This window comes from Ostrea edulis, chromosome 9, assembly GCF_947568905.1.
Source record: "Ostrea edulis chromosome 9, xbOstEdul1.1, whole genome shotgun sequence".
NCBI classification, from domain to species: domain Eukaryota; kingdom Metazoa; phylum Mollusca; class Bivalvia; order Ostreida; family Ostreidae; genus Ostrea; species Ostrea edulis.
Window position 1 is genome coordinate 73,470,172 of NC_079172.1, and position 15,765 is coordinate 73,485,936.

The following is a 15,765-nucleotide window of genomic DNA, read 5'->3' on the forward strand; positions in this document are numbered from 1 at the left end:
ATTAAACTGGTTAAGTTAGAGATTTAGAACCAGAAAATTAAACTGGTAATGTTAGAAATTTAAAAGAGTTTCCAATGTATATCTATCCCTATTAAGATACAAGCAAACTAAGACATTTATTCCTTGAATGAATTTAAAAGTATATGGCAAAGGATTGTCGGGTCAGTTTGTGCAACACAGGGTCCAGATTAATTCTTTAAAATGCGACGACCAGAAAATATTTTTAATTTTTTTTGTTGAGGTTGTATAGTGATATTTCATGTCAAAAAAGACTTATACATGGTCTTCATTATCATCATTATCATTATCATCATCATTATCATCATCACCACTATCATCATCATTATCATCATCATCATCATTATCATCATCACCACTATCATCATCATCATCATCATTATCATCATCACCACTATCATCATCATTATCATCATCATCATCATTATCATCATCACCACTATCATCATCATTATCATCACCATCATCATTATCATCATCACCACTATCATCATCATTATCATCATCATCATCATTATCATCATCACCACTATCATCATCATTATCATCATCATCATCATTATCATCATCACCACTATCATCATCATTATCATCATCATCATCATTACCATCACCATCATCGCCATCATCATCATTATCATCACCATCACCATCATCGCCATCATCATCATTATCATCACCATCATTCATCATCATTATCATCATCATCATTATCATCATCATCATTCATCATCATTATCATCATCATTATCATCACCATCATTCATTATCACCATTATCATCATTATCATCATCATCATCACTCATCATCATCATCACTCATTTTGATTATCCAGGCCAAATTAATCCTTTTTGCAAGGGTGAAGCCTGGCTGTCCTGTTGAGGTTGAAGTCTGTTTTTCCATACTTGGAAACTTATAAAAATGATAATGTATAACAAGAAAAATTGGATACTTTAAATGTTTAGTATTCTATTATGCATTTTATTGAGGGAGGGTGTCAGTCTGTTCTTTGGCAGCTTGTGAACGGAATAATGAAAACTTTTACCTGTATGTGTGTTTAATGTTTTATGAAAGATTTGCTTAATGTCTGGCAATCATGCCAGAAGATTTTGGGAGAAAATGAGTTTGAGTAAAGAATTTTGTTGAATTGTTGATGCTTTATTGCCTCAGAACGTTTTTGTTTTAACACACTCTAAAATAAACAATGAATTTGTTTTCTATAGCACACAGAGATAATTCAGACTGTGTTTCACACCTACTTCCGAGTGCTGAAGAATTTACAGAAGTCAGTTCTTTTGTCGTCTGTGCTGGAGGGACTAGCTAAGTAAGGGAATCTACAGTAAAGTACATGTATTCATATTTAGAAAAAGGCATCCATGCTATTTTACTTTTTCTTTGTGTCAGATGATGCACAGTTCAGTAGGTACATATGTTCTCTTTGTAGATTTGCTCATCTGATCAACGTAGATTTCTTTGAAGATTTATTCAACGTTTTCAACACATTGATAGATTCAGGGGTGCGTTAACAAATTGACATATCATGAATCTGATTTCTATATATAAACTCTGGGGTGCGTTAACAAATTGACGTATCATGAATCTGATTTCTATAGATAAACTCTGGGGTGCGTTAACAAATTGACATATCATGAATCTGATTTCTAGAGATAAACTCTGGGGTGCGTTAACAAATTGACATATCTTGAATCTGATTTCTATAGATAAACTCTGGGGTGCGTTAACAAATTGACATATCATGAATCTGATTTCTATAGATAAACTCTGGGGTGCGTTAACAAATTGACATATCATGAATCTGATTTCTATATATAAACCCTGGGGTGTGTTAACAAATTGACATATCATGAATCTGATTTCTATATATAAACTTTGGGGTGCATTAACAAATTGACATATCATGAATCTGATTATTTTTACTGCAGATAAATTATCTTGAGGTCAAAACAAATATTTTACTTAAAAATTAACTCTTAGAAAAAATATTTGCATCATTAATTAACATGAATGTACTGATTTCGGAAATTTTGATTTGTAACAATGAAAGAGTAGCATGCTGACTCAGTTTTGTAAAATTGAATGTATGAAAAAGAATGTCCCTAAGTTTTAATGTCAGTAATTAGGATGATGGTCTCTGTAACCATTACACATCTGTATATATAACTAATACATGTATATGTTTGTACAGAGCCTGGGTTACAGAGAGTCCCTACACTGTATATGTATATAATATGTGTATATGTTTGTACAGAGCCTGGGTTACAGAGAGTCCCTACACTGTATATGTATATAATATGTGTATATGTTTGTACAGAGCCTGGGTTACAGAGAGTCCCTACACTGTATAAAGACAGCCTTCACCATTCTGAAGGGACAAGGAGAGGTCCTCAATATCGATCCTATGAGTTTTTACACTCACCTCTACAGCACCATGCTTAAAGTCCACGCTGGTCAGTAACTCTGTAGCCATTGTATTGGGGAAGTTCAACATACAGTTATTGATAGTTACTAGGTCAATACAAAGCTGTACAGACTCTGAAGTGTGCTATTACACTGCCAAAGTGTTCCATTTCGTTCTGTGCAAACTTTTCATCGTTCCGTGCAAACTGTTTATCATTCTATCCAAACTTTTCATCATTCCGTGCAAACCGTTTATAATATTGTTGCGTGCAAACTTTTCATCATTCCATGCAAACCGTTTATCATTCTGTCCAAACTTTTCATCATTCCGTGCAAACCGTTTATCATATTGTTGCGTACAAACTTTTCATCATTCCATGCAAACCTTTTATTGTTCTGTGCAAACTTTTCATCATTCCGTGCAAACCGTTTATCGTTCCATGCAGACCTTTCAGCATTCCTTGGAAACTATTTAGCGTTGCGTGCAAAATTATTCAGCTTTCTGTGCAAGAATCAATTCGTACCTTTCCGTGCAAGTGGTGTAATAGTATGCTTCAGGGTCTGTAGTTACCCATGGAAGGGCAATATTCATTTGATCATAGGATGAGGTGAATATTGTTCATTTAGGGTAGTTAAGGCTTTGTATTGACCCAGTAAACACAGGGCATTTATTTTTATATGATATGCCTAAATAATAAATTCACAGAATTCTGAAATCCTAACATTTTGTTTTTCTGTTTATTTAGCTGAATGCAGTACAAACTGAAAATGAAATTCTGTGTAGAGAATTTTGAATATTATACTTGAGTGACTGACTTGAACATGTGCTATTGACCTTGACTTCACAAGCAGATTGTTATTAAGAATTTCAAGGTCGCAGCGTGTCAGTCAATCAAAGTGCAGTTGATTATTCATATTAAAAGTATCTTAAGTGTTGAAGGTTTTATATACATGTATGACAGTAGAAGATTAGGATTTTAGTGGCTGATTTCAGGTTTTTGAGTGATTATTCTTGTAACGTTGAAATTTTTCAGGAATTTCTAGTGACGATGCATCTATTGTGTTGGAGTGCGTGGAGTGTATGTTAGGTCGCAGAAAGAGACAGGTAAAATACAATAACATATCTCTGATCTCGCGGCTGAAACGGTACATCTGTGTCATTAAAAATTGCATGCATAACAAATGTAATTTTATGGGTTGTTTGGATATTTTCAGATTTCCCAACAGAGGGTGTTAGCTTTCATAAAGAGGATCTGTACTCTCAGCCTTCAACAAGAGGGACATTGCTGTGTGGCGCTGTTAGCCACACTTAGAGGTTTCATTGTGGTGAGTGTTAACCACACTTAGGGGCTTCATTGTGGTCAATCTGTTAGCCACACTGAGAGGTGTCATTGTGGTCAATCTGTTAGCCACACTTAGGGGCTTCATTGTGGTCAATCTGATAGCCACACTTCAGGTGTTCATTGTGGCAAGTCTCTGTTAGCCACCAATAAGAGATTCACTGCATTGAGTTTAAAACATGATGACAGAAAACAGATTTTATTAAAAAACAAGGAGCAAATTTAAAGCTGTGAGCAGTATATTGTAACAGGTAGGGAGAAAGTGCAATGGACCAGACTGGCATTTGAACTCAGGCCCCCTGAATCTCTAGTCCGGTGCTCTACCAACAAAGCTATCTGGCCATCAGCGATTGAACCACTACAATATTTGTGTGGTGATACATTTAAGATATGTAATCTAAAGGTACATGTAATTTGTACTTTACTGATCTTCATTTTCAGAATTACAAGTCCAGTGAACTCCTGTACGATAATGACTGATCTTCATTTTCAGAATTACCGGTCCAGTGAACTCCTGTACGATAATGACTGATCTTCATTTTCAAAATTACCGGTCCAGTGAACTCCTGTACGATAACGACTGATTTTCAATTTCAGAATTACCGGTCCAGTGAACTCCTGTATGATAACGACACACAAGGTAGTGGTGTATTCCTGCCGGAGTTACCTCACCCTGAACACAGTAATGCACACAACACCATGTTATGGGAGATAACTCTTATGAAGGTAATCTGGATGCTGTTCACCGAGTTGGAAATCTTATGTGTGCTGTAGAGACACAGTACACAATAATTAAAGGGTGTATATTGTAGTGCAGAGAATGTAAACAGAGGTAGGATAAGCAGTTTGATAGTGTGCATGAGTTCATCACACATGTTTTAAAGATTCTGATCAAACAAGGTGATTTTTATACTCCCCGCAAACAAAGTTTTGGGGGTATATTAGAATCAGCATGTCCATCTGTCTTTCCGTATGTCTGAAGACTAGATTTTGTCTGTGCATATTCTAAGAAACTAGTGCATGGATTTTTCTGAAAATTTGCACACTTATTACTTACCATATGAAGATGTGCACCTGATATTTTAATATTGATTAGACAATTTTTCTTCAAATTTACAGGCTTTTTTCTATTTATGGACTTGATCATTTTTTAAACTAAAAAGAGTATATCTTTAAAATTCATGAAGAGCTTTGAATTCAACATTGTAAATACATTGTTCTTAGATTGAAGTTAAGAATTTCCTATTTTAGTTTAGAATAAATAAAGTATTAGAAAGTTATGCTAATTTCTGTTTGACTGTAACTAATAGGATACCACCAGTTTGCTTAAAACGATACCTTACACTTACCCCCGTATTTTCATTGCTGCTTCGTGGGAGCACCTCCTGTGTGGCGACAATCAAAATACAGGAGAAAGTGAGAGGTATGGTTTCAATCAGACTGGTATGTAGCATACACATTACACAGATATACAATACACAATTATACAATACACTGTACGCAGATATTGCACAAGTAATGAGAACTGAGATTTCTGTTTACAGCGTCACTACCAACCTGTTGTTCGACAATTTGCCAATCATCTAGCAAAGATGGCACCTAGCTCAGGGGAAGGTCAACTTTCTGTAGATCTGATTCGCAGGTACTCTTAAATGTTAAGCTCTTATGTGTGTGTGACTTAAGCAATCTGATTCGCAGGTACTCTTAAATGTTAAGCTCTTATGTGTGTGTGACTTAAGCAATCTGATTCGCAGGTACTCTTAAATGTTAAGCTCTTATGTGTGTGTGACTTAAGCAATAGAACAAGGAAGATTTTATATAAGTACTGGGTTACTTGAAGGTTTTATATAAGTACTGGGTTACTTGAAGGTTTTATGGAAGTACTGGGGTATTTGTATTTTATGAAGGTACTGGGGTATTTGTAAGTACAGTGAAGATTTTATAGAAGTACTGGGGTATTTGTAAGTACAATGAATATTGTATAGAAGTACTGGGGTATTTGTAAGTACAATGGAGATTTTATAGAAGTGCTGGGGTATTTGTAAGTATGCTGAATATTTTATAGAAGTACTGGGGTATTTGTAAGTACACTTCATTATAGAAGTGCTGGGGTATTTGTAAGTACACTTCATTATAGAAGTGCTGGGGTATTTGTAAGTACAATGGAGATTTTATAGAAGTACTGGGGTATTTGTAAGTACAATGAATATTGTATAGAAGTACTGGGGTATTTGTAAGTACAATGGAGATTTTATAGAAGTGCTGGGGTATTTGTAAGTACGCTGAATATTTTATAGAAGTACTGGGGTATTTGTAAGTACAATGGAGATTTTATAGAAGTGCTGGGGTATTTGTAAGTATGCTGAATATTTTATAGAAGTACTGGGGTATTTGTAAGTACGCTAAATATTTTATAGAAGTACTGGGGTATTTGTAAGTACAATGGAGATTTTATAGAAGTACTGGGGTATTTGTAAGTAGTCCATTGAATGAAGGAGACAGGAGAGCTGAAAAAGTCCCATCAAGACCAGATTCTCATGTTACACCACTTATAACAGATTATTACACAGTTCTTCATTTGATACTTGTATATGATAGATTTATGTATTCATTGTTTTTAACTGGTAATTTCAAGAGATCCAAAGCAGTTTTTGAAAGAATACAAGCCAACAGAGGTTTTCTTTGGAGTTAAAATCCCAGAAAAGTGTTCAACAAAAAAGAAAAGTTTTAAAGTAAGTTTTATTTAGTTCACCCAGGACATAATTCCCCAGAGACCTGTTCCCCCTTCTAGATGACCATCATTGATGTTAATCACATTTAACTGTTACCCCTTCTAGATGACCATAATTGATGTTAATTACATTTAACTGTTCCCCCTTCTAGATGACCATCTTCGATGTTCATTACATTTAACTGTCTCCCTTCTAGATGACCATCTTTGATGTTAATTTCATTTAATGTTCCCTTCTAGATGACCATCATTGATGTTAATCACATTTAACTGTTCCCCATTCTAAATGACCATCATTGATGTTAATCACATTTAACTGTTCCCCTTCTAGATGACCATCATTGGTGTTAATCACATTTAACTGTTACCCCTTCTAGATGACCATCATTGATGTTAATCACATTTAACTGTTCCCCCTTCTAGATGACCATCATTAATGTTAATTACATTTAACTGTTCCCCCTTCTAGATGACCATCATTGGTGTTAATTACAATTAAATGTTCCCCCTTCTAGATGACCATCATTGATGTTAATCACATTTAATTGTTCCCCCTTCTAGATGACCATCATTGATGTTAATCACATTTAATTGTTCCCCCTTCTAGATGACCATCATTGATGTTAATCACATTTAATTGTTCCCCCTTCTAGATGACCATCATTGATGTTAATCACATTTAATTGTTCCCCCTTCTAGATGACCATCATTGATGTTAATCACATTTAATTGTTCCCCCTTCTAGATGACCATCATTGATGTTAATCACATTTAACTGTTCCCTCTTCTAGATGACCATCATTGATGTTAATCACATTTAACTGTTCCCTCTTCTAGATGACCATCATTGATGTTAATCACATTCTTGTACTTCATTATTTTGCAGCCTGGACCAGGATTCATTCAACCGGAAATTCAACAGTTAGTCGCAAATGTTGATAGAGGATTGGGGTTTGACAGTTCAGGAGATGTTAATGTGACATAATGTCTAGCAATAAAAAGGATCTAAATGAAACAGTGACGTTTTACATTAGAGTCTTGAACTATTTCAGCTCAGAAGACAATATTATAGATGAGGATATTGTTATCAACTTCTGTGTGGAGGTTGATATTAAAATGAAGAAATGTTATTTGTTCTCTATTGTTCTGGGAATCGTACTAATGGAGTCCAAATATTGAATGTTTTTCATAACAGATTTAGTGGATGGAATGGGAATTAAATGTGTTTCTGTATCAAAAAGAATAAAAAATGACTTCACCCCCTTGCACATTTAGTTTAATAGTATAAATTACATTTAAGACAATATTTTGTTTTGTTTTAGCATTCATATTTCGAAGTAAAAACATTTTTTTTTTTAACAAACTTTCTAAATACTTGGAAAAACTTATATTATTGGAAATCCACTTACATGTATATCCCACCCAATCACAAAGAAGCTCAATACCCATACAAAAATCATTAACAAGCTTACTACCCCCTAAAGTTGCTCTCTTTTTAAAAGGGGGGCTACTCTACTTGGACCCTAAGCATGTCTTTTTAACAGAAACTTAATATTGTAGGTTGAAATAAAATGTGTTTTAAAACAGATTTTTTAAAATCTTACAATACACGGGCAAATATTTCATAATAAGTCTATTGCAGGAGCTGTAATAATATCTATTTATAGCTTTGACATTTAACCTCCAAATCAAGAGTTGGCCTTGCATTTGATCAGGAATGTAAAGTTCAAATTCAACAGGGGACATAATCTTGTGTAAATAATAATATCCGAATTTCATACCATAATTAGATGATATACTAGTAAATCTGGCAACAAAATACCTATATACATGTACCAAAATACCTATATACCAAAATATCTATATAAATCTGACAACAAAACATTAATCCTCATAATCTTGAATGTCGTTTTTCATTTTAATAGCTCAGTGCAGTTTCACAAATGCCAACCATTCCTGGACATGAACATCAATATATTGCCTCTTTTATTCAATGTGGCTGAGGTGAAAATGTTGTCATGCATCTTTAAATGAGTAAATCGTCTTGGGATTTATTTTATTTTTTTATTAAGAACTCGAAAAATGTGTTTCACAAACCACCGAGAACATTTTTTTTTAAATATTCTCTTGACAATTGTTTCTACCGATCCCTATAAACATGTACATGTGCATGCGCAAGCTGACTTTTCCTTCATGTGTACGGTCCCCATGGAGATCCGGGTTAGTACCCCTTGCTTGTCGAAAGAGGCGACTAAATGGGACGGTCCTTTGGATGAGACCGTAAAACCCCAGGTCCCGTGTCACAGCAGGTGTGGCACGATAAAGGTCACTCCCTGCTCAAAAACCTTAAGCGCCGAGGATAGACCTAAATTTTGCAGCCCTTCACCGGCAATGGTGACGTCTCTATATGAGTGAAAAATTCTCGAGAGGGACATTCAATCGTGTACGGTCACGTGCTATCCTGCTAGGTAGAACCCCCCACAAACAAACCCGAAGTGAATGCCTGATGCAGTGAGAGACATGACATTGTGTATGGACAATATCGAGAGAAGTCATTCTTCTAGCTAACGTTGAGTTTGCGAGAACAGAGTGGACAAGAGTCTTTAATGTCCATACATTTCTTTAGACATGTTCTATGAAAAAGGTGACCACATGGAGTAACTATGGCAGACGACATGGATTGACGGCAAATAGAACATACATCGTCATGTGCGCTTATTTCTGACTTGGAAGCAGTTGCAAAGGAATCGATCTTTTTCGTGTGCCTCCACAACAGAAAATTTTTCCAGCCATTTTGTAACCGTTTCCAAACGTTGCTGTAGCACTGCAGAATAAGGACGGTCTGAATCCAGCTTAATTGCTCTGTTTTTATAACCCACATTCCTGTACATGCTAGAAATGCGAATCCTATAAAGTCGAGAGTCCTGACCGTAGACTGGATGTAGGAGACTATATCATCCAGGTTCTCGATGGGGTGTGATGAGGCGCAATCGCACATGTACAAAACGTAGGTGGTAACGGAGGCCAGCACTTGAAGACTAGTAGATAAACACAGGATTGTCACTGGGAAAGTCGCGGATATAGAAACCATCTGACATACCATGTATACAACAAACAATGAAGAGGCCGCGAGAAAAATGTAGATGAAGAGTGCCCGGATGTGTTTGGATGGCTTTGTGGTAGGTAATGCACTGAATGTCAAGAGCACTGGGTCTATCATTCCGAAGATACAATTTAGGAAGATGGCCGCCGCGAAGAGAATTGTGATTTTCATGATGAAGGCTCCGTGTTTGAGATCTAGATGTTTCGTGGTTTGATTTAATGCCAGATTCCCGAACCCGATGCAGATCAGATGCATGACTAACTCATGTTCCTCCAGCCAGTTGTCTAAATCATCATTTCTAGTGAGAGAGTACCCCCAGTCATACAAGTAACGAAAAGCGTAGAAGACCGCGACACACGTAGCAACAAGACCAACAGGGGTCCTGCAACACTCCCCAGCACACGCACACACAAATGTCACCCAGTCCATCTGAGACAGATACAGAAAGTGTTCATCAGTGGTTTGAGTGGTGTAGTAAACTACATTGTAAGTAAAGGAAACCAGCCAAAATAACACAAGCTGATGGGAAATGGTCCTCAAATCGGGGTGCAACTCGGAAAACTGCACTAAACCATTCCACCGGGTGAGGTATTTTGACAGTCTCCCCATAGCAGTGTTAACCGCACTCAGCACGAGGTAGATGAAGTGACATGTTGACAGTCCTTCAGCCAAATACTGCACGTGACCAAATGGGAAACGGAGCACGATATATCTTGTTATGACCGGAAGTGAATACACTATAAGGAACGAAATGTTTGACATTTGTACTTTCAATAAGTAGGCCGTGAATTGTGCAAGAACGCAATAAATAGCAAAAGTCTTCATAATTAGAACCATGTTGTTGGTTTCCATGGCATCAACCGCCGAATCCATGACGTATTTAGCAGATACCACACTGAATACTGCAGCCAAGAATCTGTACAGCAGAAATAGATGAGCTCGCCGTGACAGTGTCATCACTACCGCCAGGGAGAGTGCTGAACATAATAAATAAATGTACTATGAATGATTTTTATTATGTTAAGAGAAAACAATAATTACCACACTCAAGGCTTTAAATGTACTCTGGGGAAGGAGGGGATGATTCAGGCGATGTCGTAGACCCCCCAAGATCTAGACAAAATTTTGTGTAAAAGCAGTACAGGGTGTTAGTGTTAAGTGGTTACCTTGTTGTTTAGGGCTTATATCTTCTAAGTAACTGCATCGATTCCAGAATATATTTCTTTAAAGGATGTGTAATTTAAGAGTGGGTTATATAGTACCAGTGTTCTTATCAATGGAAATGCAACCTCTAGTGTGTTTTTTTTTAAATAAGGAAATCCGTTCTAGATATTGAAGCCCTTTAGTTGACGGAATAAGTTATACAAGTACAGAAAGGGGGATCGTAAGGAAGCATTGCCTTGAACGTGTCGGTATTTAAAAGATAAAGTTTATACTACTTAAACGATTTGTCAGTATTTAAAAGATTTGCACTATTTAAACGATTTGTCAGTATTTAAAAGATTTACACTATTTAAACGATTTGTCAGTATTTAAATGATTTACAATATTTAAACGATTTGTCAGTATTTAAAAGATTTAAACGATTTCTCGGTATATAAAAGATTTACACTATTTAAACGATTTGTCAGTATTTAAAAGATTTACACTATTTAAACGATTTGTCAGTATTTAAATGATTTACAATATTTAAACGATTTGTCAGTATTTAAAAGATTTAAACGATTTCTCGGTATATAAAAGATTTACACTATTTAAACGATTTGTCAGTATTTAAAAGATTTACACACTATTTAAACGATTTGTCAGTATTTAAAAGATTTACACTATTTAAACGATGTGTCAGTATATAAAAGATTTTAAAGTATTTAGAAGATTTCACAGTATAGTTTGACAGTCTTGCTAGGCGGTGGGTGCCGCAGGTCGCTGGTTCGACCCCGGGCTGGGGCGAAAATTTTCAGTACCTATTTGTGATTATTTAGTGCTTTATATATTAATTAATTGATTATCACATTAGTTTAGATCCTAGGGGTAAACGTAAGGTTGGGTGTTATAATTGTTTGTGCTTTATATTAAATATTCTATACAATTGCATCGAGAGATCCACTCTCCTTATAAAAAAATATCCTAAACACTGAATGACACAGCGACTGTGTGAGATTGCATCAGTGTGTATAAGCAGCGCTTTAGGAGCTTCCTTTTTTAGGGAAGTCGTTGTGGCCGAGTGGACTTGCGCACTGGTTTGACAGTCTTGCTAGGCGGTGGGTGCCGCAGGTTCGAAAATTTTCAGTACCTAGTTGTGATTAATTAGTGCTTTATATATATATATATATATTTGAAGTATTTGTTACCGACACGGACTGTACTGTCGGCACGCTGATTTATTTATATTTTCTTTTTTGTTTTGTGTTTTTCTAATTCTAATGAATTAAAAGTGTGTGTGTGTTTGATTTTAATGAATGAAAACAATTTATTTCTTAAAACATTTGGGAAGGCAACTTCCTTCTTCGTCTCTATGGAATTTGCGGCCCTGGCACTCTTTGAAATTAATATGTACTGTGACTGAAAGGTGATTTTCGTTAAAAGGAACAGAAAATATTTACAAGTCCAATTCTAATTAAAATGAGTAATTCTTAGGGAATGAAATTTTATTATTCATTGAAAACGTGAATATGTAATATAGACATACATAACGCCAAGTAATATTTCTTGAAATTGTAATTTAGTTATGTAAATAATGAAATACAAGCTTGCAGAAATAGAAATTTTAGGCACCGTTTTCCAATATGCGTTTTTCTCTCTTTTTCATGATTTTTAGCATTGAGGGGTCATTGGGCTCTCAAATTGTCCGCTACCCAATCTACTTTTTTATGTCAATCGTTTGCTTGAGTGTAAAAGTAAAACATTATTATTTTTTTTTTTTTTGAACATGTAGGTTCTAAAAGTTACAAATTTCTGGATATCATATAGGCTGAAAGTGTTTGGACTACTATATGTTCATTTTCATCACTTTAAGACCAACAGCATAGTTCAGTAGATGAAACAATTGAAAACCTTCAAATACATTTTCATTAATTCATATAAAAGAAAATATTTCCATTGTTTAGAGGTGGCTGAACTGCTGTAAACTTCTTTTTTTTTATATATAAATTTGGTCAAATATAGATCTATGACAAAATCTATCCAAGTTTTGATAGATAACGGTGGTGATATCACGTGACCTAGACCTACCTGTGATAGCGGCGGCAGCTTGCTGGAACAGCGTGGATTGAGAACCAAACAGGAAGCAGGATTCCAAGATAAAGAATGCTGGAAGTCTCAAAACAGCGGTCAGTATTGCCAACAGTTGTACACGGGGAAAAAACACAAACACCATGTTATTCAATTCAAGTAATTTTGTCCAGTTTGTAAACACACTGTTAAATTATCTATCGCGGGCACACGTACATATATCTACGAGGCTGTAGGACATCACTTCACTCGGCCATCTAGTGCATATTCAGAAGATAAATCAATCGACAGTCACATTTACATCTAGAGGTAGGTCTACAGTCAGTCAGTTTATCGTCACAGACATCTAGAGGTAAGCCTACAGTCAGTCAGATCACCGGTGGTTTATTGGTATAAAACTCTGTGATTTATTACTACAGTACCGTGCCTTAAGTTTAAGACGAACGATAAAATAGCTGTTTAACGCTTTTTTATATACTATGTTTTATATTTCCATCAATGTTGGATTTCCCCCAAGTTATTATTTATAGATGGTTATAGCAGATAATCCCATTAGTTTCACTTCCATTGTTTTCTTTTAGATGCCAATGTTTCAAGCATGTAATCAACTGTAAAAAACAACAACAACAAACAAACAACAACTAATTCAGCTGCATTAAAATCATTCTATACACTATGAAGATCATCGGACCATTCATCCGTACGTGCTTTGAGTCGGAATAAATGAAATTTGTTTATTTATAGACCAGGGAATTACCACGGCTCTATTTATATATATATATGTATACATATATTTACCGTAATGTTTGAAATCCGAAATATATATATATATATGATTTCAAACATTTCGGTTGAGCATCACTGAAGAGACATGAATTGTCGAAATGCGCATCTGGTGCATCAAAATTGGTAGCGTATAAGTTTTACACACACACACAAACACACGCGCGCACACACACACGCACAAACAAACACACACACACACACACACACACACACACACACACACACACACATATATATATATATATATATATATATATATATATATACGTGTATATACATGTAATATCTTTGTTTATATTTTCAGACTGCCTTGATTGAAAATATAGTTATGTTCTATATTTGGACGGAGTAGGACGTGAAAAAGAAGATTCTAGAAGGTTTTCATTTTAGCACTATGTTTGTCAGCATTCACATTGTGTAATTCTCTCATGTTATTAAGAATTGTACATCATCACTAATCTCATCGCTACTCTCATCACTAATATCATTACTACTCTCATCACTACTCTTATCACTAATCTCATCACTGATCTCATCACTACTCTCATCACTATTCTCATCACTATTCTCATCACTAATTTCATCACTAATCTCATCACTAATCTCATTTTTATCACTACTCTCTCATATTACTTAGAATTGTACTTTTTGGTATATTGACAAATTTATATCAGATTTTGCATAGCTAAATAAATTCTTCATTGTTTTGTCATGTTTTATCTAACATTCTCATCTTCTCACTGCGTTAGTTTAGTTTTGGACCATTGTGAACTGGTCAAAATCTATCACAGGGATGGGACCAATGTAAATGGGCATAGGACACCAATAGTTTTAATTCAGATTCTTTTATAAAACAAATTCATGTGGATAAAATATCAATTTTCTCAAAATTTCTTAATTTTGAACATCCAATGTTTGAACTCAACTACACATGTAATCAAATTTCTAAAATATCAAATGAATACAATTATATTAATACAATAACACACATGTCTATTTTGTATAAACACACACTCTCAACCTCATCACTATTCTCAATCTCATCACTACTCTTAGTTTCATCACTATTCTCAACCTCATCACTATTCTCAACCTCATCACTACTCTCATCACTACTCTCATTCTCATCACTACTCTCATCACTACTCTCATTATCATCACTATTCTTATCTCTACTCTCATTCTCATCACTACTCTCATTTTCATCTCTACTCTCATTCTCATCTCTACTCTCATTCTCATCACTATTCTCATTCTCATCTCTACTCTCATTCTCATCACTACTCTCATTCTCATCTCTACTCTCATTCTCATCACTACTCTCATTCTCATCTCTACTCTCATTCTCATCACTACTCTCATCTCTACTCTCATTCTCATCACTTCTCTCATTCTCATCACTATTCTCATCACTACTCTCATTCTCATCACTACTCTCATTCTCATCACTACTGTCATTCTCATCACTACTCTCATTCTCCTCACTACTCTCATTTTCATCAATACTCTCATTCTCATCTCTACTCTCATTCTCATCACTACTCTCATTCTCATCTCTACTCTCATTCTCATCACTACTCTCATTTTCATCAATACTCTCATTCTCATCTCTACTCTCATTCTCATCACTACTCTCATTCTCATCACTACTCTCATTCACATCACTACTCTCATCACTCCTCTCATTCTCATCACTATTCTCAATCTCATCACTACTCTCATTCTCATCACTACTCTCATTCTCATCTCTACTCTCATTCTCATCACTACTCTCATCTCTACTCTCATTCTCATCACTTCTCTCATTCTCATCACTATTCTCATCACTACTCTCATTCTCATCACTACTCTCATTTTCATCACTACTGTCATTCTCATCTCTACTCTCATTCTCCTCACTACTCTCATTTTCATCAATACTCTCATTCTCATCTCTACTCTCATTCTCATCACTACTCTCATTCTCATCTCTACTTTCATTCTCATCACTACTCTCATTCTCATCACTATTCTCAATCTCATCACTACTCTCATTCTCATCACTACTCTCATCTCTACTCTCATTCTCATCACTTCTCTCATTCTCATCACTATTCTCATCACTACTCTCATTCTCATCACTACTGTCATTCTCATC

At 35.3% G+C, this 15,765-nt stretch overlaps 2 protein-coding genes and 1 long non-coding RNA gene across 3 annotated transcripts in view; 2 read left to right on the top strand and 1 right to left on the bottom strand.

The window, feature by feature from the left end:
- LOC125658438 (nucleolar complex protein 3 homolog) overlaps nucleotides 1-7,638 on the top strand; it is a 30,760-nt gene extending 23,122 nt beyond the window's left edge. Inside the window, exons 13-21 of the mRNA XM_048889704.2 lie at nucleotides 1,243-1,343; nucleotides 1,464-1,536; nucleotides 2,352-2,487; nucleotides 3,472-3,542; nucleotides 3,653-3,763; nucleotides 4,375-4,503; nucleotides 5,322-5,419; nucleotides 6,413-6,509; nucleotides 7,395-7,638. Coding sequence (XP_048745661.2) covers nucleotides 1,243-1,343; nucleotides 1,464-1,536; nucleotides 2,352-2,487; nucleotides 3,472-3,542; nucleotides 3,653-3,763; nucleotides 4,375-4,503; nucleotides 5,322-5,419; nucleotides 6,413-6,509; nucleotides 7,395-7,493 — 915 coding nt within the window. The 3' untranslated portion in view covers nucleotides 7,494-7,638. The remainder of the gene's footprint in view (nucleotides 1-1,242; nucleotides 1,344-1,463; nucleotides 1,537-2,351; nucleotides 2,488-3,471; nucleotides 3,543-3,652; nucleotides 3,764-4,374; nucleotides 4,504-5,321; nucleotides 5,420-6,412; nucleotides 6,510-7,394) is intronic.
- A 914-nt stretch (nucleotides 7,639-8,552) lies between these two features.
- On the bottom strand, nucleotides 8,553-13,340 carry LOC125658447 (RING finger protein 145-like). Its single transcript, XM_048889715.2, has 2 exons — nucleotides 12,843-13,340; nucleotides 8,553-10,588 (listed from the first exon to the last, which is right to left on the bottom strand). The coding sequence occupies exons 1-2, from the start codon at nucleotides 12,985-12,987 to the stop codon at nucleotides 9,069-9,071; spliced, it is 1,665 nt and encodes a 554-aa protein (XP_048745672.2). The 5' UTR covers nucleotides 12,988-13,340; the 3' UTR covers nucleotides 8,553-9,068.
- LOC130050455 (uncharacterized) lies at nucleotides 12,832-14,630 on the top strand. The gene is made up of 3 exons (XR_008798896.1): nucleotides 12,832-12,940; nucleotides 13,424-13,542; nucleotides 13,933-14,630. It is a non-coding gene; the product is annotated as an uncharacterized LOC130050455 (long non-coding RNA).
- Nucleotides 14,631-15,765: the final 1,135 nt, after the last annotated feature.

Bases quoted from the DNA above. Each gene is read 5' to 3' on its own strand.
- LOC125658447 (XM_048889715.2), bottom strand. From the start codon at position 12,987: ATGGTGTTTGTGTTTTTTCCCCGTGTACAACTGTTGGCAATACTGACC. The intron at 10,589-12,842 runs GTAGGTCTAGGT...TATTATGTTCAG, and splicing joins AGCTGCCGCCGCTATCACAG to CACTCTCCCTGGCGGTAGTG.